The sequence below is a fragment of the Oculina patagonica genome, chromosome 13, assembly GCF_052425735.1.
Source record: "Oculina patagonica isolate OP01 chromosome 13, crgOcupat, whole genome shotgun sequence".
NCBI classification, from domain to species: Eukaryota; Metazoa; Cnidaria; class Anthozoa; order Scleractinia; family Oculinidae; genus Oculina; species Oculina patagonica.
In genome coordinates, this window is record NC_135770.1 from 27121215 (window position 1) to 27146111 (window position 24897).

At 38.4% G+C, this 24897-nt stretch overlaps 1 protein-coding gene across 1 annotated transcript; it reads left to right on the forward strand.

Annotated features, from left to right (window-relative positions):
* Window positions 1-3357: 3357 nt before the first annotated feature.
* On the forward strand, window positions 3358-23626 carry LOC144635532 (short transient receptor potential channel 4-like). The gene is made up of 15 exons (XM_078494631.1): window positions 3358-3375; window positions 5216-5256; window positions 5857-5993; window positions 6716-6913; window positions 7310-7484; window positions 9532-9820; window positions 11797-12150; window positions 14687-14876; window positions 15531-15701; window positions 16746-16821; window positions 18985-19109; window positions 21541-21666; window positions 22024-22186; window positions 22550-22770; window positions 23437-23626. The coding sequence occupies exons 2-15, from the start codon at window positions 5217-5219 to the stop codon at window positions 23560-23562; spliced, it is 2391 nt and encodes a 796-aa protein (XP_078350757.1). The 5' UTR covers window positions 3358-3375; window position 5216; the 3' UTR covers window positions 23563-23626.
* The last annotated feature ends 1271 nt before the right edge of the window (window positions 23627-24897 follow it).

Below are 24897 nucleotides of genomic sequence, written 5' to 3' on the forward strand. Positions count from 1 at the left end.
TGACCCATCCGCCGCGAGAAAAATAACGCCTGATCGCAGGTTATGATAAGCATGAGTTCGAAAAGTCAAAAGGCAAACGACATTCAAGTCAATATGGATCGTTCGCTTGGAAAGAGCTAAACTTTGTGCAATTATCGGACTCGAACCCTTGATCCTTTAAGTAAGATCCTTCAACTCCCACGACAAAGGTTTTCACCGCTAAGCTTCGACCAAAGTACCTCAGCGCAACCAAGAACAAAAGGAAAATTGTCTAATGCTTAATGTGAGAAGTTCAGCCGGAACAATAAACCATTTCTTGGTACGTATACAACTGTTCCAAGTTTCGAAAACCTGAAAAACATGAAGACGTTACTTGTTTATGGGAAGGATGGCTATCCAATTTAATATGCCGAAAATATTAACCGTATATAACAGCTGATTCCCGTACAAATATGATCACTATTCGGCCGTTCCGAAGTTGCGCAGGGAACTGGGGCGAGTTTCAAATTTTAAGTAATCGATAATCTGACACCACCACATGAAAGATTACGGTGCGATTGGTCATTTCTACTGCTTGAATTAATCGTTGCCTTGAGTTTTAAGCTCATTTGCACAACCCTACATATTAATGAGTCACTTGCTTACCAGGTGGCCATCGTGCAACAAGTAACGTCTTCATGCCTTTCAGGTTTTCAAAACTTGGAGCAATTGTATTATAGAGTACAACACTTTGTCATGGGAGTTGGAGGCTCTTACGTAAAGGATCGAGGTGTCGAGCCAAGTAATTGTACCAAGTTTAACTCTGTCCAAGCGAACGACCCATACATGGAAGCCCAATATTTTATCATGAAAAATCCTGCTAGCAACTGCTGTACGATTGACATGCGGAATAAAAACGTGACACTGTGGAAGTTACCTGATGGAGCCAGGGTACAGCTTCATCCTGCTAAAGATGTAACATTCTATTATGATTCCACCAAACTTCCCTTAGACTGAAATGTTCCTGAGACGCACTGAAGAAGGATGTCTGAAAGGGATTTTTATATCGTTAGAAACATTTATTTAAACAGTAGTGTTATAATCGATAGGAACATTACTGCGTTGCAAACTGTGCTGATGTGATGACATGAAAGCAGCAAATCTCAGTTAAGAAGAAACAGTGTGATATATTAGGCTACTGTAGCTGTTGGCTGAATCGTGCGAATTGATCGAAGTTTACAGTTTAAATCAGTCACAAAAGTCTCAAATTTCTTTTAGGACCATTCATTTACTGATTAATTCTTACTGATCATGACAATTAAGAGTAAAGTCCCTTTCGCCTGCCTGAATCAAAAGCCAACTTGTATACTGAAGGTTATTGATATTATATTAATTTCAGAACAATTATTTTTGTTAGGAAAGTCATATTTCTCAGTTACCAATTGCAAGTTCGAAAACGACGTTTTACCAGTTTCGCCAACACGGTTATTGAATATACTGCTACTAGTACACTCTCCCATATCACGAGTCACCCAAGAAACGTTTTTTAGTAATAGACCTAGACCTACATGCAGCAGCTTTAGCGACTTAAACCAAAGGTAAACGATAAGATTAACGGAATCCGTTTGAAGTTGGGCTTGCAAACGCAGTTGTTTACAAATTCGTTCGAGGATTGTCACAGTTGTTTGGTAATGTGGTATGTGTTTCCGCTCATAAAAGAAAAGATTCTGTGGTTTGGTCTGCTTCTAAGAGAACAAAAAAAAGTTCGTTTGCATCACAATTGTTGCTTTCAACAAATCTCTAACCAGACCACGTGGGTCTGTAATGATATGATAATACCAAAGATATTGGCTGTGATTTGCGTGCCCTTTAGTTTTGGTGGCCGCACCTCATTGGAAATGGATAATAAAACAGCATTAACTTTTCTCAGGCAGCCCCCAGTTACAAACACGCCGTTCCAGCTGTTCCTTGAGTTCAAGTGTTATGGAGGACCCTACGATTATTTACCGAGAACACACATAGTTTGTTTGAATTACGGATTGTTGCGTTCATTAAAATGAGCCCTTAGGGATCATTTAAACAATCGATGAGAAAAATTTAAGATACGCATCAGCAAATGAATGTAAAAAACATTCCTTGCCTGTGCTTGATTTGCTCCTTATGATACCCTTACAATCAGTCAACATTGGAGGCAATAAGACACGCATAACATCTAACAACAAGACCGAGCGAGTTTTTCGCAATTTTACTCCTGGTATTTTGCATATAAAAAATGTAGTATTCCCGCCGGGGGTTCGCAAATGAAGTGTAAATGTAACTTATTTTGTTTGTTAAACTTGCGGGTTTCCTTTAGTTAGTTTATGGACTAAAGTGGTTCCCTATCTGTTTGTATATATCTGGCTCTGTTTAAGGGCACTGAACATTTTTTTTGAAGTTTCGTGCTTTAAGCGAACAACTTTTCGGCTGTGTGATAATGCGGTATGTTGCTCCGCTCGTAAAAGACAAAACGTGCTTAACGTTTTCTTTTATCATATCTTTTGTCCAGTAGTTAGTGATATTTTTCATCATATTTCAACTCTTCTGATGCCCAACAACTAAAGGCTTTACAAATAAACAAGTTCCAACCAAAATGCTAGATGAATATTCTGCTGTGACGTGTACAAAACTATGATGGCCGCCGGTCCCTTGACGCGCTCAACTTGTATTACAGTCTAGAAAGGCCCTGACAAAGAAATACCGCGCTCTGGCGCTCACTGTCCACAAATCTCTGTACTGATCCGTTTCCTATCTTAGACTAAGGACTTACTTCTAGTTCTGCATGATTTTACTTGCAATCTTTTCCAACTACCGGAACACTTGAGACCATACATGCTTGAGACACTAACGGGTGGTAGTTGGCACATTTGTTGTGAAGGCAGATATGCATGGGTGGAGGGGTTCAAATTCTAAAACAAAGTTTAATTGATGTAGCCAGGTTGTTTCGCTCATACAACAAAGGTAAAGAAGAATTTTTATCTTTCAGTTTGCAGAGCTTGTAGGTATCTTTAAACTGGTTGAAAGGAAGCGATGTCTAAACAGGACCTCGGTGGTTCTCTTAGTCGGTAAACTGGATTATTCTTTTTGCTCTCAAAAACTTTGCATGATTATAGATTGTATGTGATCATAGTACTTCAAGACGCTGGTTGGCTATAACAATTTGCCAAAAAGCAAGACATATGTTGTGATGCAAAAGAAATGTTTTCATCTTTATTAGGAACAATGACTAAATGTCGCCTTTGTTTTTTGACCACAAATACATACCGCATTGTCACACAACCGTGTCAGTTCTCGTGCGAAATTACAAACAACTTCGTTCGCCTAACTGATTGGATTGTCCTTTTTTCACCTCTGTTCAGATCAGTTCAGAGCCCGCTGCAGGTAGGTTTCTTGGCATAAGCAACGATACGCAAAACATAAAGGAACTTTTGATCTGGTAGAATGTTGTGACAAACAAGATATAAGCCGGGATAGGAAACCGAATAATTACCCTTGCGATGTGTAAATACGTGCAAGTAGAGTGCAACTCGGCCGTCTGCAATCACACAATTGATAACATCATCGGAGGAAGAATATAATAGCTAATAGCTAATATGATATATATATATATAATTAAGGGAACAGAAATTTAAAAAGCCTTGAAAGTCTTAAAAAGCAAGCATCCTCTGCATCCTTGCATTTTATAGCATATATGTGTTACCGTTGAGTTGTACTGCAGTGTATTTTTTTCCTATATGGTCAAAACATTCTTTGTAATAAGCTTCATTCCTCGTTCCAAAACATCCGCTTCTACCACTTGTAATGGTGCACAACAGAGTGCTATTGACTTCCGTTTCCGGTTTCTGAGCACGGTGCTGTGAAGGAATGAACATCCGGTTGTTTCCCTTATCCTAAACGTGGATTTCCACTGACGCGTAATTTTTTACGTGCGTGAAAAAATTTAGAGACAATGTATGAACGACTTGCGTTCACGTTTACGCAAGTCGTTCATACATTGTCTCTAATTTTTTTCACGCACGTAAAAAATTACGCACCAGTGGAAATCCAGCAAAAAGGTCGATTTTTTGGCACAACTTGTTTTCAAAACGAACAAAACTTCATAATTCAAACAGTAAAGTGGGTGTAGCAGAATAATAATAAGAATAAAACTAAAATAATGTGGCACTCCCATTTGAACTGAATCACACAAGTTAACGGAGAATTCAAAAAAATAAAGAAAAAACACCCAGAGCCGTAGCAAGCAAGAGGCAAGACGAGGCACTTGCCTCGTCTTGATTTTAACCTAAAATTAGGAACAAAATATGTTTATAATTATGCTTATTAGTGAACTGGACTCACTACGCTCAGGTATGTGCACTTTGCTCATCTCCAGACTGAGGTAACACACCAGCCTAGCAGTGGACAGCTGTTTCGTCCTCTTTGGGACTCGTCAGCACTGCGTAAGGCATGGTGGTAATGGGAGAAAAGTACTTATTTCTCCCACCTCAGTGATCCAACACTTGTGGTACACAAGGTGGATCTCTGGAGACGAGCGCACCAGTAGTCTTAGACTACCGTTGAGGATAGGTTAGTTTAACTAACCAAAAAACACCTCAAAAATACGCCGTCCAGGAGCGAGACAATAAAGTAAGCACTTGTACATACACATATATACACGTATATAGTGTAACCCTGGGGCACATAATATAATTATGTTTATTAGTGAACTGGACTCACTACGCTCAGGTATGTTTAGTTGAGAAATAATCCCCAGTTGAACAAGATTGTTTTTTTCAGAAATACCTTATGAAAAATGTTTAAGGGAGAGTTTCAAGGTTTCTATTATCCAAATTTTCTGGAGGACATGCCCCCAAAATCTCCTAGCAAGATGTTGCCTCGTCTATGCCAAGGTCTGGTTACGGCCCTGACACCTTTAATCGCATACAGTTGAATCCCGATAGCGGGAGGTTCGAGTTATTGAGGGTTCGAGTTATCGGGATTCAAGTACTGTATGATCGATTTCTGTAAGTCAATCAAACAAGTCTTTGAAAATCCCTAAATTCGAACAAAATCATTCGCTCCCCATTAGAAAGCAGTCACACTGAATTCAAGAAATAAGTTAAAATAATTTTTTGTAAGTTTTTACTGGCCCTAAAATATAAAATAAACTACTACGGAATAAAGGGTTACTGCGGAATTATCTTCAATTTAATGCACTGCTTTTTTTCTTTTGGTATCATAGGATGGGCTGTGTCGCGAGTTGTGAGAAGCCTTCAGTGCTTGGTTAGTTTTAGCACACAAAATCCAATTTCTTTGAAGCAGCTGGCAGCTGATGTATTCCATATCAGTTATTTTAACTTTTACTATGCAGTACTAGCACTTATAAGAGAAATTAAAATTGAAGCAGTTGAAGCAGGGCGATCACACAAACATGGGTGTGACTTTATAAATCCTACGTATCGCTGACACGTGTGAGAGATGACTTTTTCAACATTACGCTTAACACTATTACACAGTAAGTTTCTATTCTGAATGAATGAATGAATGAATGAATGAATGAATGAATGAATAAATTCTGCATGTGGAAGCTTTTTCAGACTAGACAAAGTTTCTGACGATGAACATTTCGACAAAGAAACACGAGCATTCGGCGATGTCACAGACAACCACGTGACCTATATGACAACCAAATCGAAACTAAGAAACCCTCCCGCAAATAGAACACGATCGAATGAGCATTCAAGCCTGGATTTTTTAAGCCTTTCCAAATGGTCTTTCATGTATTTAATATTTCACCCGCAGTTCACTGAAATGTATGACACCTCATACACTCACTTCTACAGAGAGTTAAACAGTTCCCGGTAACATAATTTCTAATTCTAGACAAAAGTAACCAACGAAGCAAAGAGAAAGAATTGATAAAGACGATAAAGAGGGGCAATTTTGAGGAAATTGAGAATAAGATTACACCAAGGGAATTCCAAAATTGTAATTCTAGTTCACTGCGAATTGGAATGAAGGTATGTACAGTAGTTATAATGTCTAAGCATTAGTATGATGATAAGATAAAAGTAATTAATATGTCGAGAATTTTAAAGTTAAAAAATGTTGGCAAATGGTAGTCGACAAACACGATTAACTAACACTGTAAATACGTTTTATCATCGTTTTTCAACCCCCCCCCCCCCCCCCCACTCTTACCACCAAAAGAAAAGCAAAGAAACACCGAATGCAAAAAATAACAACTTAGAGATCACAGTCCAAAATTATTGCCATTTAGAAGAAAGTAGAAGACCATGTATCTACTGTCTATGTGGGCAGTTAAAATGGCTACCTTAATAAACAAAACGAGATCGAGATGAATTAATTCTTGTACGATAAGTTAATAATTTTTCTTATTAATTTGGCCCTCTTGAAACTTTGGAATATTGGAATAAAAACGTTTACTTAAACGTGTTTAGAAGTTTATTTCTAAAATAAGGTCCTTTGATAAAGTTAGAAAATTCTTTAGCACACTTTGCCTTTTCAGGCCAAGCTTTTCAATTGCTGTCATTTAAATTGGCATTAAAATTCCCTCACATTTTGAAGTACGTTTTATTGATTTTTTTTATAAATTTCGCTAACTGTGCTTGCTGTATAGTGAACTTTGTTAACTTGCGGCCTATCTTTGATTAGAAATTTTAATTTATATGATCTGTAATGATCTATGATGATTTAAATGTCCGTGTTCCGGCTCAAACAGGTGAACTTCGAGCTACGTAGACTGGCAAAAAAGAAGGGTCCCGATATAGAAAGGTTTAATCAGTTGGCCAACTCTGTGGAGGAGTTCACTACCAGTTTACTTGATCCAATGAGGAGTGATGAAGGGCTGCGTAAACAGTTTGGAGACTATCTCCTGGATGAAATTTTGTACGACGCTGTTGAGTTCGAACAGAAAAAGGTATTATGAAGAGAAAAAGATCATTAACTTATTCGTTTATTCCTTTTCTTGTAATAATTCGGCAGTATTACAGTGGAATCTCGAAGGGAAACCAAAATTGGCTCGCGAAATCGAGAGTTTGAGAAATCGTGGGTAATATTGCAGTGCTTTAATGAGTGAGGCAAATCCAAGCGAAACGACTTGCAGTGAAATCGGGATTTCACCGCATTTTTATTACCAATCTTTGTCATTTTTGAAGAGATATTTTCACGCCAATAAAAAAATTATAAATCATTTGGGCTAATTCAAATGTCAGTTCCAAGAACGTTAATTTGTCATGCATAGTTCACAAACGCATTAATGTTGAAAAAAACTAAATATAATAAAAAGTAATTATAATTTCTCTTTTAACCGCAGTTTTTTACACATCCGGTCATACATGAAGAAGTGCACCGAAAATGGCATGGCCGTGAATTTATAAAGAAATGGAAATACTGGAAACCACTCCTCAGTATCTGCTGTCTTTTTGATCTAATGTTTTCTCTCATCCTTTTTGCTGTATTTTCATCGCTGAAAAAATCAACAAAAAAAGGTATCTGCATGAAGTAATAAACGTAGTCAACCAAGCGGCCAATCGGCGAATCAAATTATTAACAAAGAAATAATAACAACACTGAAAAAAGGCGATGAAATTTGAGCGGAATAGAGCAACTGACCCTGGGAATTAATTCCTATCGGGCTAATTGCAGTGTCATTCAAAAATCCGGTCTCTGACTGGGTACAAAATCTGTGGCATTATATTTTTATGTCTTATCACATACGGGGCAAAATTACTGAATGCTGATTGGCTGAGACAGAGAGCATTTTCTCTAAATCACGAGTGCACTTAATCAAGAGGGCATGATTACAAAGTTTAAAGAAATTCTGTCAGAGCAGTTCAGAGCCACCTTAAATTTTCAAAATATTAAGGTGGCTCTGAACCGCTCTGACAGAATTTCTTTAAACTTTGCCAAAAGTTGTATCATGACATGCTGATCATAACTCAACAATAAAAAATGGGGGTCAACCAGCTCATTTTCAAGTTATTAGCACTGAAAGCTAAAATTAAGGGTGTATTTAACAGATTGTACTGATGCTATTTTAACCACTAATGAAAGGAAAATGATCACAACTTGTCGACCAATGATTGGGCATTTGTTTCATGCCATAAGTGTAATAGCAACTGATAAAGAATTGTAGTAACGACCTATCAAAGTAAAAGGACTGGAAAATGCCTAAAACCGTTATCAGCCACCTAATTGCCCTCAGGCCCATGCGATTACATAAACATGTACCAATTAATTGCATTGAACTGCATGTGATCGCGCCGCTTTCATGCCTTCTTACATGAGGTTGTTTTTGCCATTGATCGTCAAACTTGTGCATACTTATTCAAAGGAGGTTTCATCGATAAAACTGTGTCGGAAAATCATTGTAAGCATGGGTGCAAAAACAATCAGACAGTGACTAAGAAATTTACATAGAATGCGAATTAACATGGAATAGCTTGACTGCGAGTTTTGCAACTGGGCGATTTTCTCTGGCTAATATCAATTTTCAGGAAAACGTTTCTTTCATGGTTTTCTTGCGGGCAGTGTATCGCTTCTCTGACTGAAAACAAAAGGTGTGATTAGATGCAATTCATTGTCTGGACACACAAAAAATACGATACGACAAATTTTGAGCCTCGTCTGAGACATGAATTGGTAATACCTGGTAGTTCTGGGAAAAGGGTGATAACAGTTATTTCCCAGGTGCGGTTACTTTATCTCGTAATTCTTACTCTCACTAAATGCTTTATTTTAAAATTTTTTACATCGATCGTGCAGTTCTGTTTATTTCGTGTCGCCCTGACCAAACAACCCCTGGGTCTGTGCCGCTAGTCTACCCCCTCCCACCTAGATGCAAAAGGTCTACATCCCCTCCATAAAAAAGCCTCTATCGATTCAGTTGACTTGCCTTCAAGTAACTCTTACGCATGCTTTTTTCGTGCTCTAACTTATGTGCACATCCATAACTGCATTGACTTGCAATGACTTTCTTTCACTTTCACTTTCGCTGGGATTAAATCTGCACGCATGTCAGCGCGAGTTTGTTATCGCTCGGACACCCAACGCAAGTCAGCGTAAGTTGATCGAACGTCATTTGTTGATCCCAACCAAAGTGAACGCAAGTCAACGCACGTGCACGCAAGTCCTGGCCAAATATATTCGCAAGTAGAGGCAAGTTTACTTAACTTATCACAACAATGTTTTAAATAAATGTATAAACAGAATGTTATTAATGTAGGGTCGGAAACATGAGTGATAAACAAACTATACAAATGGCAAGTGCAATCATTCAATTTATACCAGCATTTCTCGTTGTTGTGTACAGGGGCAAATGCAACTACAAGCAAATGGAATGTTGATACAGGTTTGTAAAACATTGCCTCATTCACACGCTCATGACTTAACGTTTGTTAATTATTTAATAAAAACTGCAGAAGTTACACCATGCGCACTTGTTGGATATAAGATGATTATAGCTAACGACAAAACGTAGTTTTTTCTGCTAACATTATACTAAACCAGAAGTTAATTTCTGATTTTAAAATTTAGTTGCAGGTGCTTATCTTATGTACCTGGAAATTCCTTACTTAAAATTTGTTCGTGACACTTTGAGCTACTTAACCCTGCTTGTCCTGCACTATGCACTGTGCCTAGCGCCGTCAACCACAGAGTTCAGTGGGTTGGAGTGGGCCATCCTCATTTTCTTCTTGGGCCGCTCTCTGGTGGAATGGAAACAGATCTGTGACATTGTGCAACGTTTAAAGCGACAAGACGAGAGACAGGACGACGGAGACAAATCAAACTACATTATTTTGAAATCACTCTGCATATATCTCAGGTATCTATATATCTCAGCACTGTATACTAATGAGGCATGACAACATGGAAAAACCTGATTTGTACGTTTTGTTTTTCTTCCGTCATGTGGAAACAAGGTACTATTAGCCACACTGAATTAAGATATATAACAGTGAAATCAAGACACAAGAAAGGGCCTCGTGAGAGGAAACACAAAAATTTAAGTTAGCTATATAGCTATCCAATATTGTCAGCGCAATTATTATTGTTAATTTCTGAGAACTGTCCATTTAAGGTTTAATTTTATAGCTTCAATCAGGACATTTATTTAAAGATACAACAGTTGTCTAATTTCAGAAAAATAGGACAGTTTGTTTCAGCCAATCAAATCCAAAAATAAACAACGTGTGACTTAAGCTGCGTTCACATTAGGCCGAAACATGATTAGTCTCATCACGAATGAAACATGTTTCGCTGTGAAAAGTGTTCACATCAGGCAGTGCATTGCGCGAATCATGATTGAAACAAGATTAGTCTGATCATGATTGAAACTACCTCACGAGGTAGTTTCAATCATGATCAGGCTAAACAAGTTAAAAATGGCGGACATGCGGTCAGGAGGCGAATTCCCAAAAGCTTCAAATTTGGGCTTTCTATGAGACCATATGTTTATTTAAAATATGGGCTAATGAAGCGATACATATGAATTATCGATGACGGATAGAAAGCAGAATATTTGGCAAAATATCGCCACGAAAGGTTACGACGGCGGCTACAAGCGCGCAGCATTGCAGCATTAATTGCAATTGAAAAACAAACTTCACAAAATAAAAATCTTCTGCTACCGACTGTTAGCGCAAATTCGGACAATACTGTCTTCTTGCTAAACGCTTGAAAGCCCTGCTTCATCGAAGGGCTTGAAAGTAGACAGAAAGACAAAGATTTAATGGAAACTTTATTGTAATTTCGAGCTATATTTTTACGGTGAAGATTTATGCAAGAACCGTGAAGCCGCATAAATTACACAGCAGGCATGAAACGTGTTTGAAACTAACACCTAATGTGAACAATGCAATAACAAGCATGTTTAGGTGAAACCTGTTCCGTTGAAACATGTTTGTTCTAAACATGTTTCGGGTTAAATGTGAACGCAGCTTAAGATATTTCCAAACCAGCGCAAAGAGGAACGTCAGCATTTGTCGCATTGTTAGGTGACAATGGTGGAATTGAGGAGAATATGTTGCAATGACATCTGCGAATGGTTAGATATTCTAGTCTACTCGGATAAGGACGATAAACCGTAGGCTCAGTCTCACAAGCCTTGCACATGTAATAAATTCTGTGGGACGCTAAAGAACCCACACACTCTTGGTAAAGAGCCGGGGGACGTAGTCCCAGGTGTAGTGGTCTATCTCAATTTCACACTCACATAGGGGGCATCATTACTCATTCCTTCATATGTAAATATGTGGAATTCTGTTGGGCAAAATTGCCAAACTTTTTCCATTTCTCCAGATCTTTTCAGCAATAGTAACGCAGATCTCCTTTGTTGCCTGAAGAAGAGCTTACTGACGTAAGACGTTAATTAAACTAAAAGACACTTTGCCAAAACTTAAGAACTAGTTGCGATGTTTGCAAAAAAGAAAAAAAAAAAAACAGAAAACGGCGCGTGCGTGGTGAAATGTCCGACGAACTCGTCAGTTTCAAGCAAAAAAGGCGATCTTTCACACTGTCTTACCCGCACGCGACGTCACCTTGGTTTTCCCTCTGGTAAATTTTAAGTGTTATTGCAAAAAAGCAAATCAACCACATTTATTCCATGGTCTGATGCTTATAGAGCATGGAAATGACGCCATAAAATGTGTAGAACTTTGTCGTCGTTTGACTTCAGTTGTGTACATTTGATGTAGTCATTGAGTATTCTGAGGTACAGTATCATGTGGAGTGTAAGTTATGGAATGTGATAGATTTGTCAAATTGATTGCGTAAATTAGAGATGCTTTGCTTTGAATTCAGTGATTGCTGGAACAGGCTGGACTTCATCAGTCTACTAGTTTACTTGGCAACATTCCTACTGAGAGTTTATGTTGCCACGTGCTCCAAACAAGGGGTGAATAACAGAGCTCTTCTCATCTCAAGCTTTTTGTACGGCTTCAACTCCCTGTGCCTCACGTTCAGAGCTTTTGGCCACGTAATGGAACAGTCGAAACACATTGGCACCATCCAGATCGCCTTGTTTAGCATTCTCAGCGACATACGCATAGTACTTGGGCAGTTCGTAGTAGCCATTTTGGCTTTCTCTTTTGCTTTAGCAAAAGTGTACATGGCTGAGAAGATTTTCATTGGAGAAAGTAGAGATGCACATGGCATGTGAGTCGACATTTTTCCAACAATTTTTTGCCTAAATTTTAATGATTTCCTTATGTTGTTTTTTGAAGTAAACATAAATTAACCATTCTGCATGGCTGTAGTTGTAAACACGAATTTAAGCAACCCTTAGCTTACGCTACATCGTGAATAGCAAACCCATATGCTCAGTTAGTTGCACAACAATGACCCTTTTTATACTACAACAGCGTGTACAAAAGCATAATACGTCCAGACCAAGTCCAGACGAATTACGAGTATGTTCAGTTTGTCACTTAACACCCACAAAAAGAAACAAGTCGTTTCGACGAAATATCCTTCTTGTCCCCGTCTTTTCACTGAGACGCATAGCCAAGCAATCTTTTAATTCGAGTGGTGCTGTCTTTTTATATAAGCAGACGGATTATTTGTCTCAGCCAAGTTTGTCGTTTAAGACGCTCTAAAACACATTTTCGTCTTGTGTCTTTCTATACCTGAGACGCTCAATCAGACGCACTGAAATAACTTGCCCAAGTTCGTCCAGACGGACTACGCGTCTGTGGTATAACAATGCCCAGTGTTTAAAGGTTTATTCTGGAATTATAAATCGACAGTTGGCTATTCCTAATTATACTTTGTAAATTACTGATTCGTTTTTTATTTTTTATTTTTAGTGTTTGCAAAAAAAATGGAATTTCATGGTAATTATAAGTTCACACAATGACTATTTATTTTCTCACAGTTAGCCAATTAAAGGCCTTGTCTTTTGTCGTGATTCCTGGGATATCAAGTCGCTGACCTGATATCGCCGGATTTTTGGCCAAATTTAGGTATGGTAAATACCTCATCGTACCTTCTTGGTATCCCTTGGCGGCACATCAGGCTCGTTTGGCCTCACCAGGGGTACAAGAGCCTTGACTCGACTAAACTCGCGTTATATGCCGCCCAAGCGTGTCAAAAAGATACGATTAGGTGTAAGTGTAACCTCGAATGCGCAAACAAACAGTCGTTAGCATGAAACAGTGGCTGACTATTGGTAAACTCATGATCTGATTGGCTACAAAGGCACCTACAATCAATCGATAGAAGGCCTTCGGTCTTCGCGCGCGGTTTTTGTGCAAAAAGGCCGAAAAGTATTAGATATACTAGTGGTAACCACAGGTTAGAAAGTGCGGGCCTTGACGCACTTAGAAAAGGTACTGGTACGAAAGTGCGTAATTTTATAGATGGCAGTGTCGATGAATGATTTTAAAAATGGACAAAAGACAATTATCCCGAGTAACGCGTCACGCAAGGAATGCATGTTTTTATTGTTTTGGGAAGTGTAATCGAGCACGCGGTGTGAATTGAGATGTGATTTTTCTCAGTCGGTAAACTCGCTATGTTGTGCTCGCCTTTTATTAACGTGGCGCGATTAATGATAAATCACGCTTAATTGCCGCTAACCGGCCGCGAACCAGTCAGAGTTGTTTTTTGTCGGATTGACAGTTTAGTGAACTGTAGTCGAGCACGCGGTGTGAATTGAAATGTGATTTTCCTCGTTCGATAAACTCGCTATGTTGTCAGCGTTATAACGAATTTCTCGAGAATAACCGTTGTTGGAATCATTCGCTTTGCCGTGGCTTATGCGTGATACAATCAGAGCAAATTTTCGCAAAAGCAACACCCGTAAAACAAGTCTGCAAATTGTAATGTTTGCAATCTTCCATGTGACAGAAGCCAAGATCTTATGTGACAATCGTTCTTGGAGAACAGATTTTCTCTTCCGGTGTTACGACAAACTGTCGTGATAGTCGAGCACGCGGTGTGAATTGAGATGTGATTTTCCTCGGTCGATAAACTCGCTATGTTGTCAGTGTTATAGCGAATTTCTCGAGAATAACCGTTGTTGGAATCATTCGCTTTGCCGTGGCTTATGCGTGATACAATCAGAGCAAATTTTCGCAAAAGCAACACCCGTAAAACAAGTCTGCAAATTGTAATGTTTGCAATCTTCCATGTGACAGAATCCTAGATCTTATGTGACAATCGTTTTAAGAGAACAGATTTTCTCTTCCGGTATTACGACAAACTGTCGTGATTGACACATTTGTGCATTCCGATCGTTCTTAGTGGAAGAACAAAATTTTCAACTTCCGGTTTGCAGATAGCCTTTATAAACGTGGCGCGCACGCGTAATACGCAATCCGCTGGTCACTGACAAGATTAGGGTTGCGGGCCTCTCTTGGGCCCGCAATTAGACTGCTAGTTGTCGGTTTCTATCGATTACCCGGCCAACTGTTAGTCGATAGAAACCTCGAGCTCGCGGTCTTATTATTAAAAAGTCCACTGTACTATTTAAAATGGCTTACATGCAAGAATTGTTTTGTCAAAAATATTTCTCTGTATTGTATTTTTTATTTCTTTGTCTTGCGTGTATAAGTAGTTTTTATTGAAAGTAATACAGAGCCTTATTATATAATACTTGAATAACAGAATATCAGAAGTTGTTTCGTAAAAACTGTGCCTTGGCAATTGAAATTGCTTTCAGAATTTTTACAATAATGTCATTATCTGACAGTTGGTGGACAATGTTCAAGCACCTGGGATTTTCTCTACTGGGGTCATCAGAATTCGATCCTATGATGTCTGTAGACCTGCCTACAGGAACTCTTGCTCTGCTGTTGTACTCTGTTTTTCTTATCTTGGGCGTCATCCTTCTCATAAATATGCTGATAGCTTTGCTTTCCCACACCTATGAGCGAACGGAGGTGAGAGACTATATTTTAAGTTCATTTTTGCTAGAGGGCCTCTTCAGTAAGAAAGTCAAAAACAGGTTTTAACTCTGCTTTTTACAGCATGTGGCCCAAAAATGTGACCACCTTGATTAATTCGCATTCTTTCGTACTGGAAGCTGTCATCGGTATCTGATTGGAAATTGACTTCACAAAAGAATGTCAAGAAAAAGAATGTCACACTTTTGGCCTCCTTGCTGTGTTCAGCTGTAAAAACTTATTGGTGACACAAGAATTGATTCATGCTTAGCGGGCTTCTATCGAGTTATGGATGTACGCGGGAAGTTTGGAGAGCACTGAGAGATGCGTTAGAGTTGCTCGAGGCGTAGCCGGGAGCAACTGTAGCTTTTCGAGTAAGACTTTATTGTCGTTCTTTATTTTCAATGTTTTAACGAGGTAGGTTTTTGAATTTTGATCTCGCAAGAACTCATTACCTTGTCACAAGAACAAAATCCAACGCCTTTTGACGTACTACCACAAACGTTCGTAATTCCATTGATATCAAGCTTGCTCTAGGTTTCACTGTGAACCGCATAGCCTAGTTTATTGCCTATTTTTTTCTGTCACAGCAGCTGCACTCCATGTTCTGGAATTATTAACCTTTTTGACGTTATTTTGAATTATTTCAAGGAAAACTCGATAAGAGAGTGGTCTTTCAAGAGGGCGGTTACAATTGAGGCATACGCGGACTATGATCCAATACCAGTACCGCTTAATATCATCTACAGATTCGGCAAGTTACTTTGGCATGTGGCAGGGATAACGAGAGATGAGGATACTGAAAGAGATGTAGACATAGAGGTAATTTCACTAGAGATTTTTTAACTGCTTGATGTCAGCCGAAGTTTCGATAATCATTTATGTTTTGTTTTACGGAACAGTTCGTGCTCTGTTCCAGTTTTTTTTTTTTCCAAAAGACATACCATAAGCTAACGACCGAGAGTCGGTATTATTCCATATTATACAGGGTGAAGAGGCACTACTTAGAATTTTGGTGGAAATATGGTTCCCGAAAAGTTCCCCAATTTCAGATCGAAACATTTTATCTTCCATACTCTATTGCAGATTTGACTTCTCGATTATCTGTTTTGTGGCTGTAGGGGCATTGGATTACTTTTTGCTTCAAAATGCAATGACTTTTCCGGCTAGTTTTGTCTCTGTTTTCTACGCTTGAAGACTAATGTCAAATAATCCGTATTTTATAGTTGAACTCCTGTCCTGAGTTTTTTTTTGCTGGTCATGATTAGTTTACACTGTACAGCATATATTATATATTTTATATTATACTGCATTGGTCGTTTTAATCTTTTATCGATCTTTTGTTTTTTTATTTTTCATTATATAGTGTATAATATGAAGTTTTCATATAGATAGATCCTTTTAATATTGTAAGATAATTGTTTCTTGTGTATAATTTGTAAAGCCTTATCGGAGAGCGATAAAAATAGCAATATATAAATAAAGTGATATTATTATCATCATCATCATCATTTTCATTGTCATTATTATTATTATTATTATTATTATTATTATTATTATTATTATTATTGTTATTATCATTAGTTACCTTCATTGAATCACTATAAACAAGTCTGTTATTGTATGTGTATTATTTACAAATAATCACATGATTTTCCCATGCAATGTAGCACTTGTAAAGTGTGTAAGGATTAAAAAATTGCAAAAACAATTTCGCAATAGATCAGTTATTTTTTGGCCTTTGTTAAAATCGCTTGTGTTTATTAGTATTCTATATTTCACTTGAAATCATGTGGTAATCTATACATATATTTTTAGAGCATGGTGACCATATTCAAATGTCGTTTGTCCTCCGTTTGTTTTTAGTTCATAAAGTCGGACATTTTTGGAGACCTGGAAGAGGACTACTTCGCAAAGCATACAAATTTGTTTCCTGTAACAGGTAAATGCTGCATAATGTCACTTTTGTTTCTAACTCAATACATTTATATGGTCAGGAATCCCTCTTTAGTGGCCGTGAGCTCCAGGTTTGCACCGGCACAACTCAGTTAGTGATGGACGAAGCCCGAGACAACTATCAAAGTCGAAGAAAGCGACAGCGAGTTATATAACCCTGTGGCTAATTTTTTAGAATATAATATCGATAAAACTGAATTACTAAAGGCTTGGTTAATACTTTTCCGCCATAACGAACGAAAAACCACACGCGCGTTCCCAAGGCCTTCTATCTATCGACAGTAGGTGTCTGTGTTAAGCAAATCAGATTGCGAGGTTGCTAACAGTCAGCGACTGTTTTATGCAAAAAACTGATGACGTCACTGAGAATTTTTTATGCCGAGAAATGCGAGCGATAACTTGCTGACAAAGGACAGTGATTATGGCGGACATAAACGAACCTTGCGCGTTCTGTATTTCACAAAATACCTTATTACATGAAATTTTCGCGACACGTTAATTTCGCGATTTTGAGGGGCGCATATTTCGCGACACTTAAATTTCGCGATTTTGCGGAAATCTTGTATTTTGAATCACTTTAATTCGCGTTTTTGCGTAAGACACAATATACATTTCCGTGGCAATATTATTAAACATGTCCTTGAATTAAATAAAACGACTTCATCAAAGGAACAATAACGTCAAAATTACAAAAAACGCAAGGGCGGAACTAAATCTCGGCAATAGCTACAAGTAGGTCATGCTTGTACGTGCATGAGTTATTGTTCTTGAGTCAATTGACGACAACATCCATTTACATTGAAGATTCTTTCCTTCAGTGGTACTAACCTTATTCTTTCTTGATTATTGACATAATACATAGTTAATAATATGAGTCACTTAATTTTCGTGTCATGTTATGTTCGCGACACTATTGTTCGCGTCACTTTAATTTCGCGATTTTTTTGGAATCGCGAAATTCGCGAAATTAACGTGTCGCGAAAATTTCATGTAATAAGGTACTTAATTTCTCAGGGGACTTTGAAAACAGGCAAGTTTTGTTTAGGGGAATTAAAGAATTTGTTGCAACTAAATGATAAAGCTTCTAGAAGGGTTAAAGCTACAAATTATTTATTACAATACAGAAAGAGTGAAACCCGACATAACGAAGTGCCATGGGGCTTGGAAAATGTGTTTGTTTTACCGGAAATGAGTTCCAATAAACTAAATTATCATTCGATGCACTTTTTCCTTCCTTTTCATTGGCCGAGGGCCCACCACGTGATCTTCAAATAACTTCCTGCAAATAATGGTCTACTCATGCGCAGATTTTGCTGCAAGTGACATTCTGCTCATGCATAGTTGTGTCCACTTTCGAAGAAAAACAGCAACTCGTTTTCCAGAGTTGTGGGAGAATGGTTTGAGTTGTCTATTAGACCCGGAAAAAAACAGCGGAAATGCAAAGAAGACACAGGAAATTTTCCTTAATGTGTTTCGGCAATATCTGAAAGAAAGAGAATTATATGAAGAACAGCTCGTGTCATTGAAGGCGAAGTAATGCTTTCGACTGCATCACCTCAGCAAAGCGAAGAGTTTCCAGTTCCCGAGGGTAATTTTGCAAAAAACATTTAGTGATCGAATGATAAAACAATTATTGAACTAACTGATCTGCTCGCTACTGACAAATCACGATATTTTGTTCAACCTCGTCCAATAATTGTTAATTATTTTATAAAAGTAAAAACTAGCTAACTGTCATCTATTTAAAACTGCTGGAGCGATCTGTGGTCATAGCTTAAAATATAAAAATCTTTAAAACAGATCTAACAATATAAAGGATACTCCAAATTTTCGATCGCCTTCTGCGGTCTTCTTCAGAGAATGATGGATTTTGCAAGGTTCGCAGAATTCTAATAAGTTGCATTGACGTTATTGTTCGTTGCCCCCCTGGGGAGTATTATTTGTTAGTCGTGAGTACTGCGGTTGCCTGTGATTGGTCATATCCCAGGGAGTTGCTACGATACGATGCTACGATAGTAGAAAGTACCAAAAACATCGAGAGAATTAACGACAAAAGAAATTGTTGCTGAAATTGTTGTTGATCTTAAGTCGCATTGGTCATTATTAAGTAAGACATCAGAGCTAACGTCTTTGCACTTCCTTCATTTAGATGAGAAGAAACTTGACCAGGTGCTACATGAAACAGAGAGAAACAGACAAATGGTCAGTCAGATTCTCAGCACAACGTGTAATTCCCAGGGAAGTGATGTAGGAATCCTGCTTCGTGGTCCCGAGGTAATCGTTTAAAATGTTAATCATCATATACGGATGCCGTAGTTAATTTGCCACGGAATGTACGTACATGTTGACATTGCACATTTAGTTTGTTAAATCGTTGGTTTTGGTATCAGTAGTCAGGGTCCCAACCGGGGGGGGGGGGGGAGGGGGGAGGAGAGAGAGAGAGAGAGTGGCGGGAGCTGTAACATATTTGCCGTGGAGCATGATCAAAGCCCCATCTTTTTTCTGCTTGGAACCCTAATATTACTTTTTTGCAGAGCGTGGAGTCCTGAAAACATCTGCCATGCATATTGTCCGGAGCCCTCTTTATATGGCGCCCGCAGCGCTAGAGCCCTATATTTTGAGATCTTAATCTTTTATTTGTGTTTAAAGCATCCTTCCATCACCCGCAAAAACAAACATAAAATTATAAAAATAAAACAACGGCCAAACGCACGTATCCATTCAGAAGTCACTGTTATCGAAAAAGTGGTTGCTCTTTCAAAAATTCTAGATAATGGCAAAAAGACGAAGCACATTTTTTTGATGTTGAAGTTCACAGCTGCTGACATGCGCAAGTTGGGGAATAGTCTTAACTTGTTAATCTCTAACGCCAAATCTCGTTATTCCTTTTAGTGACAATGGCTGCGGTCACATCTGGACTGCTAACTACAGTATGGGGCCCAGTTCTCGGCCACTTTAGACGTAAACTAGTATTTCTTTCCTCAGAATAACCAAAGAAACTTGAAATTTCTCCCAGAGCTTTCTACATTATTCAGCTTTTTGGTGTAAAGCTATCGACCGGTTAATAATTAATTATCCCGAACAATAATAAAAATAAAATTTCCTTTTGTGGGCCCAGTTCTCGGCCACACGGGCCCAGTTCTCGGCCACCAAAAAGCTTATGCGTAATTTCCGTATAAAAAGGCTCAATTAATTTTCACAGTCATAAAATCACTCTGTAAACGTATTTATGTTATATCGATCGCAAATTATTTTTATGAGGCTTTGTTTTACTTTAGAAAGGAAGGTTTTTAACGCGCCTAGTTGCTTGCCTATTTGCAGGTTCTTGCAAAACCGCAGAATTGTGTTGTGTGACCAATGCATTTAGATGGTTTACTTTGCAGTGGAAAGGTCTTGAAAGAGTTAGGTGTTGTAGAAATAATAAACAAGACAAGAGTCAGCTCAAAACTTAGAGATTTAATTGAACTTTATTTTTAAAACATTTCTTTCTTTTATTCTGGCTGCAGTAGATGAAATTAGATTAAAAACCAAAGCGCTAAGCTGTGATAGCGAGCAGGGTGGCCGAGAACTGGCAAATACGCAAAAGTCGCACGGAAAAATTCCGAAGTAAATTAAGACCAACAAAATACAAAGAATCAACGAGAAGTTAACTTAAGCAGAAAGCTGAATTATTTAACGTTTCACATGCAAAAAATTAGCTCTTTTGGTTGGGGCTTTCGGATAAAATACGAATTTAACTGCATCCAAGAATTTCAAGGAGCCGTAAACAAACAAGATTTCGGGAAAACAAATTAACCTACCTCCGCGTAAACTCGACGTGTGAGCTTTCTATAGCGAGTTGAAGGATCAAACTGAAGATACTTAGAGCACAAGAATCAGTCTATCGCTGGATGTAAATAACTTTTTGTTTTAATTCAACTGAGGCGTGAAAAAACGCGTTGAACACAAAGTGGCCGAGAACTGGACCCGGCCGAGAACTGGGCCCCATACTGTATAGTTAATATAATAATAATAATAATAATAATAATAATAATAATAATAATAATAATAATAATAATAATAATAAAAGATTTATATAGCGCCATATCCATGGCTCATGGCGCTTTACAGTAAAAATATTATTAAAAAAAATGAAAAACTTACTTAAAAAAATTTACATCGATGATTAAAGGAAATACTAACAAATAAAATAGCTGAGCTGTAAAAATGGAAATAAAAACTAAGAATCATTAAAATCTTTGAATGAAAAACTAACTCATTAACTAACTTAACTAATTAATAATACGGCGTTAACTATAATTAGCTGTTTCGGTAATGTGACCGTTTCTCTGTTCACCTTAACTATAGTTAGAAAATTTACGCCTCGCTGATCCAAAACAATACACACTAACTATAGTTATACCCAATCAGGGTTCATGGGTTAGTCTTAAGTTTACAAACGAAAAACCAATCAGAATGCGACAATTCTTTTCGCACGTGCGAGATGGTCATAAAGAGATGGTCGAAAGAACAAAAGCCATGCAATACAAATTTACTAACAACAGGTTTTTCACCAACGAGATTCTTTATTCGAAGCCGTGAAAAAGTACATGCCAGCAGCTAGATTAAATAAATGTTTTAAAACCCCACGGGAACGCTTGGTGACTATCTCCCTGTCCCCCACAGTGATTTGTTGAAGGGCCTAATTCATTGTATTTATTCCGAGGCGTGGAAAGTACACGAGGGCATTCAAATAGAGGGACTCCTTTTGACGTGTGAACATGCGAACAAAAAGCATTTCCATGGCGCTAGATATTTGAAACCCTTTTCTCCTGCGTTTCCTCATTTTGAGGTGAGTACCAACAGTATTTGACCAAGTAAGCTGACAATTGGTTCTTGAAAACAAATACGTCATTTCTTTCAACGTAAGGTTGTCCCGACTTATTATTTGAATTTGATATATTTGTTGGCCTGGTGTTTCGGCGGTTTTTATAGCACTACACAACGAGTCATCGATTAGACGATAAGTCATCCTTCTTTTTCGCTCACCTATAAAACTAAGCGTAAAGAATACCAAAACGCCCCATTAACATTCCCTTGCAGTTTGAGTACTGAAGTAGCCTTTTAAGGAGCTTCTATAGTGACGCATATTGTAGCTTTACAGCATTTTTAACAAATTATTTTAAACCATTGGGCCTTACCACTTCAGGTCACCATTTTAGAAACCGGTGACGTACGTTGGCCAGGAATAGGTGTGGTGGATGAGAACTACGATACGAGCCGGATGCCAGGATGGGAAGATGGATCTCTGGGATACCACACTGACGACGGAAAAATTTACCACAATGACACTACTGGCAGAGAAACTAAAGGTTTAAAAGATAGTGTAAACTTTAAAATGTTCGTAAATGAGGTTGCCAGTAGTAGAACACTGCTAGTGAGCAGTGGAATACTTGTGGAATCAGCTCACGTCCACAAGATTATTGTCTTGTCAGCCTTTTTAAACTGCGTCAGTCCGGAAATAAGACAAAGCGTATAAAACGAATGAAGTAATGATGTGCTGTGTTTTTTTTAGCGTTACTCTTCACGTTTAAACAATAACTAACAGAACATTCCGTTCTTCACACGGAGACAATTTGAAGTTCTTCACATTGGATTGTAACTGGAAGAGAATTTTGTTATTGGTGCGATAAGTCTACTAGAAAAGCCTAGCTATAATGTTTTGTCTTCCGCAGGCCCTTCCATGGCTCGGCGAGGCGACATGATTCGCTGTACTGTAATGTTTGACCAGTGGCAAATCGACCAGAACGGGCATGGTAAAGTTCCAGTTTGCTTTACTCTAAACGGCAGAAAAATAATTATCCAAGAAGGCGGAGAGGATCAGAGCCTTGTTGATCACGTGTCTTCGTTATACCCTTATATAGGCATGACTGACGGTTGTAGCGTGTTAGCCAAGGTAAGATTAAAAACTGCTTGTATTCCGTTCCCTGATTAAGTGATCCAAAGAGTAGCTAGTTTAAAATCAGCAGTTACCAAAAAATTAAATCAATAATAATAAAAAACAAGCCCTTCTTGACAAGCAAGCTTTTTTAACTGATAGAGCCGAAGTTCAGTTTGGAAAAGCCAAACATTCCAGAAAAGCAAAGCAGTAGTCTGCGCATAGCTTACTGGACTAGCAAGGATTATCTGTCCAAGAGAGAAGAGAACAGAAGCCCGCCTAAAGGGAAAGAAGACGAATCCTGAGATTGGCAACAAGATAAATTTTTGTTTTATAGGCGGTTATGTGGTCAATAACTTTGAAAACAGCGAAACCGATTTTCCCACCTGATCAAACTGTCAGATAGACGTCAGCTTATTGAATAAACTGTCCTGCAACACTTTGCTTTTGTCTGAGCTTCCCGCTTTCCTGATTTCATTTTATTCTCATGGTTTCTGCCCCTTCTTTAGAGTACCCCGCCCCTTTGTGCTCCTGACTATTGCAAAATAAATATAACCAGGGTTTTAGTGCCACTAGAATAGATTAGTGTAGTAAAGAGCTACAAAAAAACTCAGATGAATCACTTCTGTCTTGAACTGGAGCCGATTTTAACTTCTTGTATTCTGCTGTAACTTTTCCTCTTAGATGTGTCCAAGAGAAAACAAAGAATACCAAGTATCAAAGATTGCACAAATAGAAAAACAGTTGGAGGATACAAACCGAAAACTTGACATCTTGTTAGCGAGAGAATCAGCCAGGGTCGAAAGTTAGTTTCAACTAATTTTCTATATCTCTGAAGCACACAGGGTAACCACTCCCATCACATGGGATAAGAAAACTGTCACGTCAACCCAGAGCAGCCACCCAGTCTTCATTGAGAATACTTCTTTTTTTCTTGTTTCGTTAAATCTTTCAACAACTGTGTTTTGTGAACGATAAAGTAATTAGTAAGACTGGCGCATTTTATATCTACACCTGTCATTTCGTGTTTTCAGCGTAATAATAATATTTGTTAAATAGGTGTGATAATAATAAGCTTGTTGACATATATTTTACACAATTTTATGAGCGTTTAACGTATGTTTAATTTCTTTGTTCAACGCTCATGACAACGGAATTTATTGCCAGTGACGTAAAACACAACATTCAAAGTCATATGCAGTATTCCTTCGTATCGTAATCGGGGAAAGGGAGGAAAGAAAACGTTCAGCCAGAAAGAAGAGTATTAAAATTTTGTAACAGATTACCGAAGTCTTTCGATAGAAGCAACAGCTATTGGGGCACAATTTTACTTCCCGAGCCCAGTTCGCAATGCATCAGGCTATTTCTTGTCATCGATGCTCACTTTTCTGTAGGTGTTTGATTCGCCACTACCTCACCCCCTCCCCCTCCCCGCTGGTTCCCATATAAGAGTTACACTACTGCACCTAAAGCAGTTTATCCGCGAAAAAAACGGAAGTTGCGCGGAAACGAGGCTACGTGGCCCTCAAAACAACATGGCGTCCGTGTCGGCGAGCGAAGGTTCAGAAAATTCGGAAAAGAAAAGGAAAAAATACGGACATAGATGCTGTGCTGCGGCCAAATGCAACAATAGGAGTGATAATCGGCCTGAGTTATCTTTTCATGCCTTTCCGAAAGACCTGAAAACTAAAAAAGAGTGGGAACTTCGCATGCGAAGAGGAGACGCTTCCTTCAAGAATGTTGATCAGAAATTTTGTTGCTCCGAACATTGCCTTCCTACCGACTTTAAAGTTGGCCTTAGTTTTGCATTACTACGTTCTGTGATTGGTTTGAAAACTCGCGCCACCTATTCAACCAATCAGATGCAAAACCAAAACCAACCGCGACTTGGCCTGGCGCGTTTTCCCGCGCTTGGCGCCGGTCACGTGTATTTCCTTTATGTTCTCATTGGTTCACTGTGTTGTTTTCGCATGTTGTGATTGGCCGCTTTTCGACTCTCAATTGATCCTTCAACAGTTTCGTATAGGCCTGTGTTTGGGAGATGTCACACATCAAAGTGTTCCTGTAAGCGTTTGAACAGAAATCTTGTTAAGTCTGTTCAAAGTACTCAGTTCTTTTGGGTTGGACAAATACTGTACGTGTAAA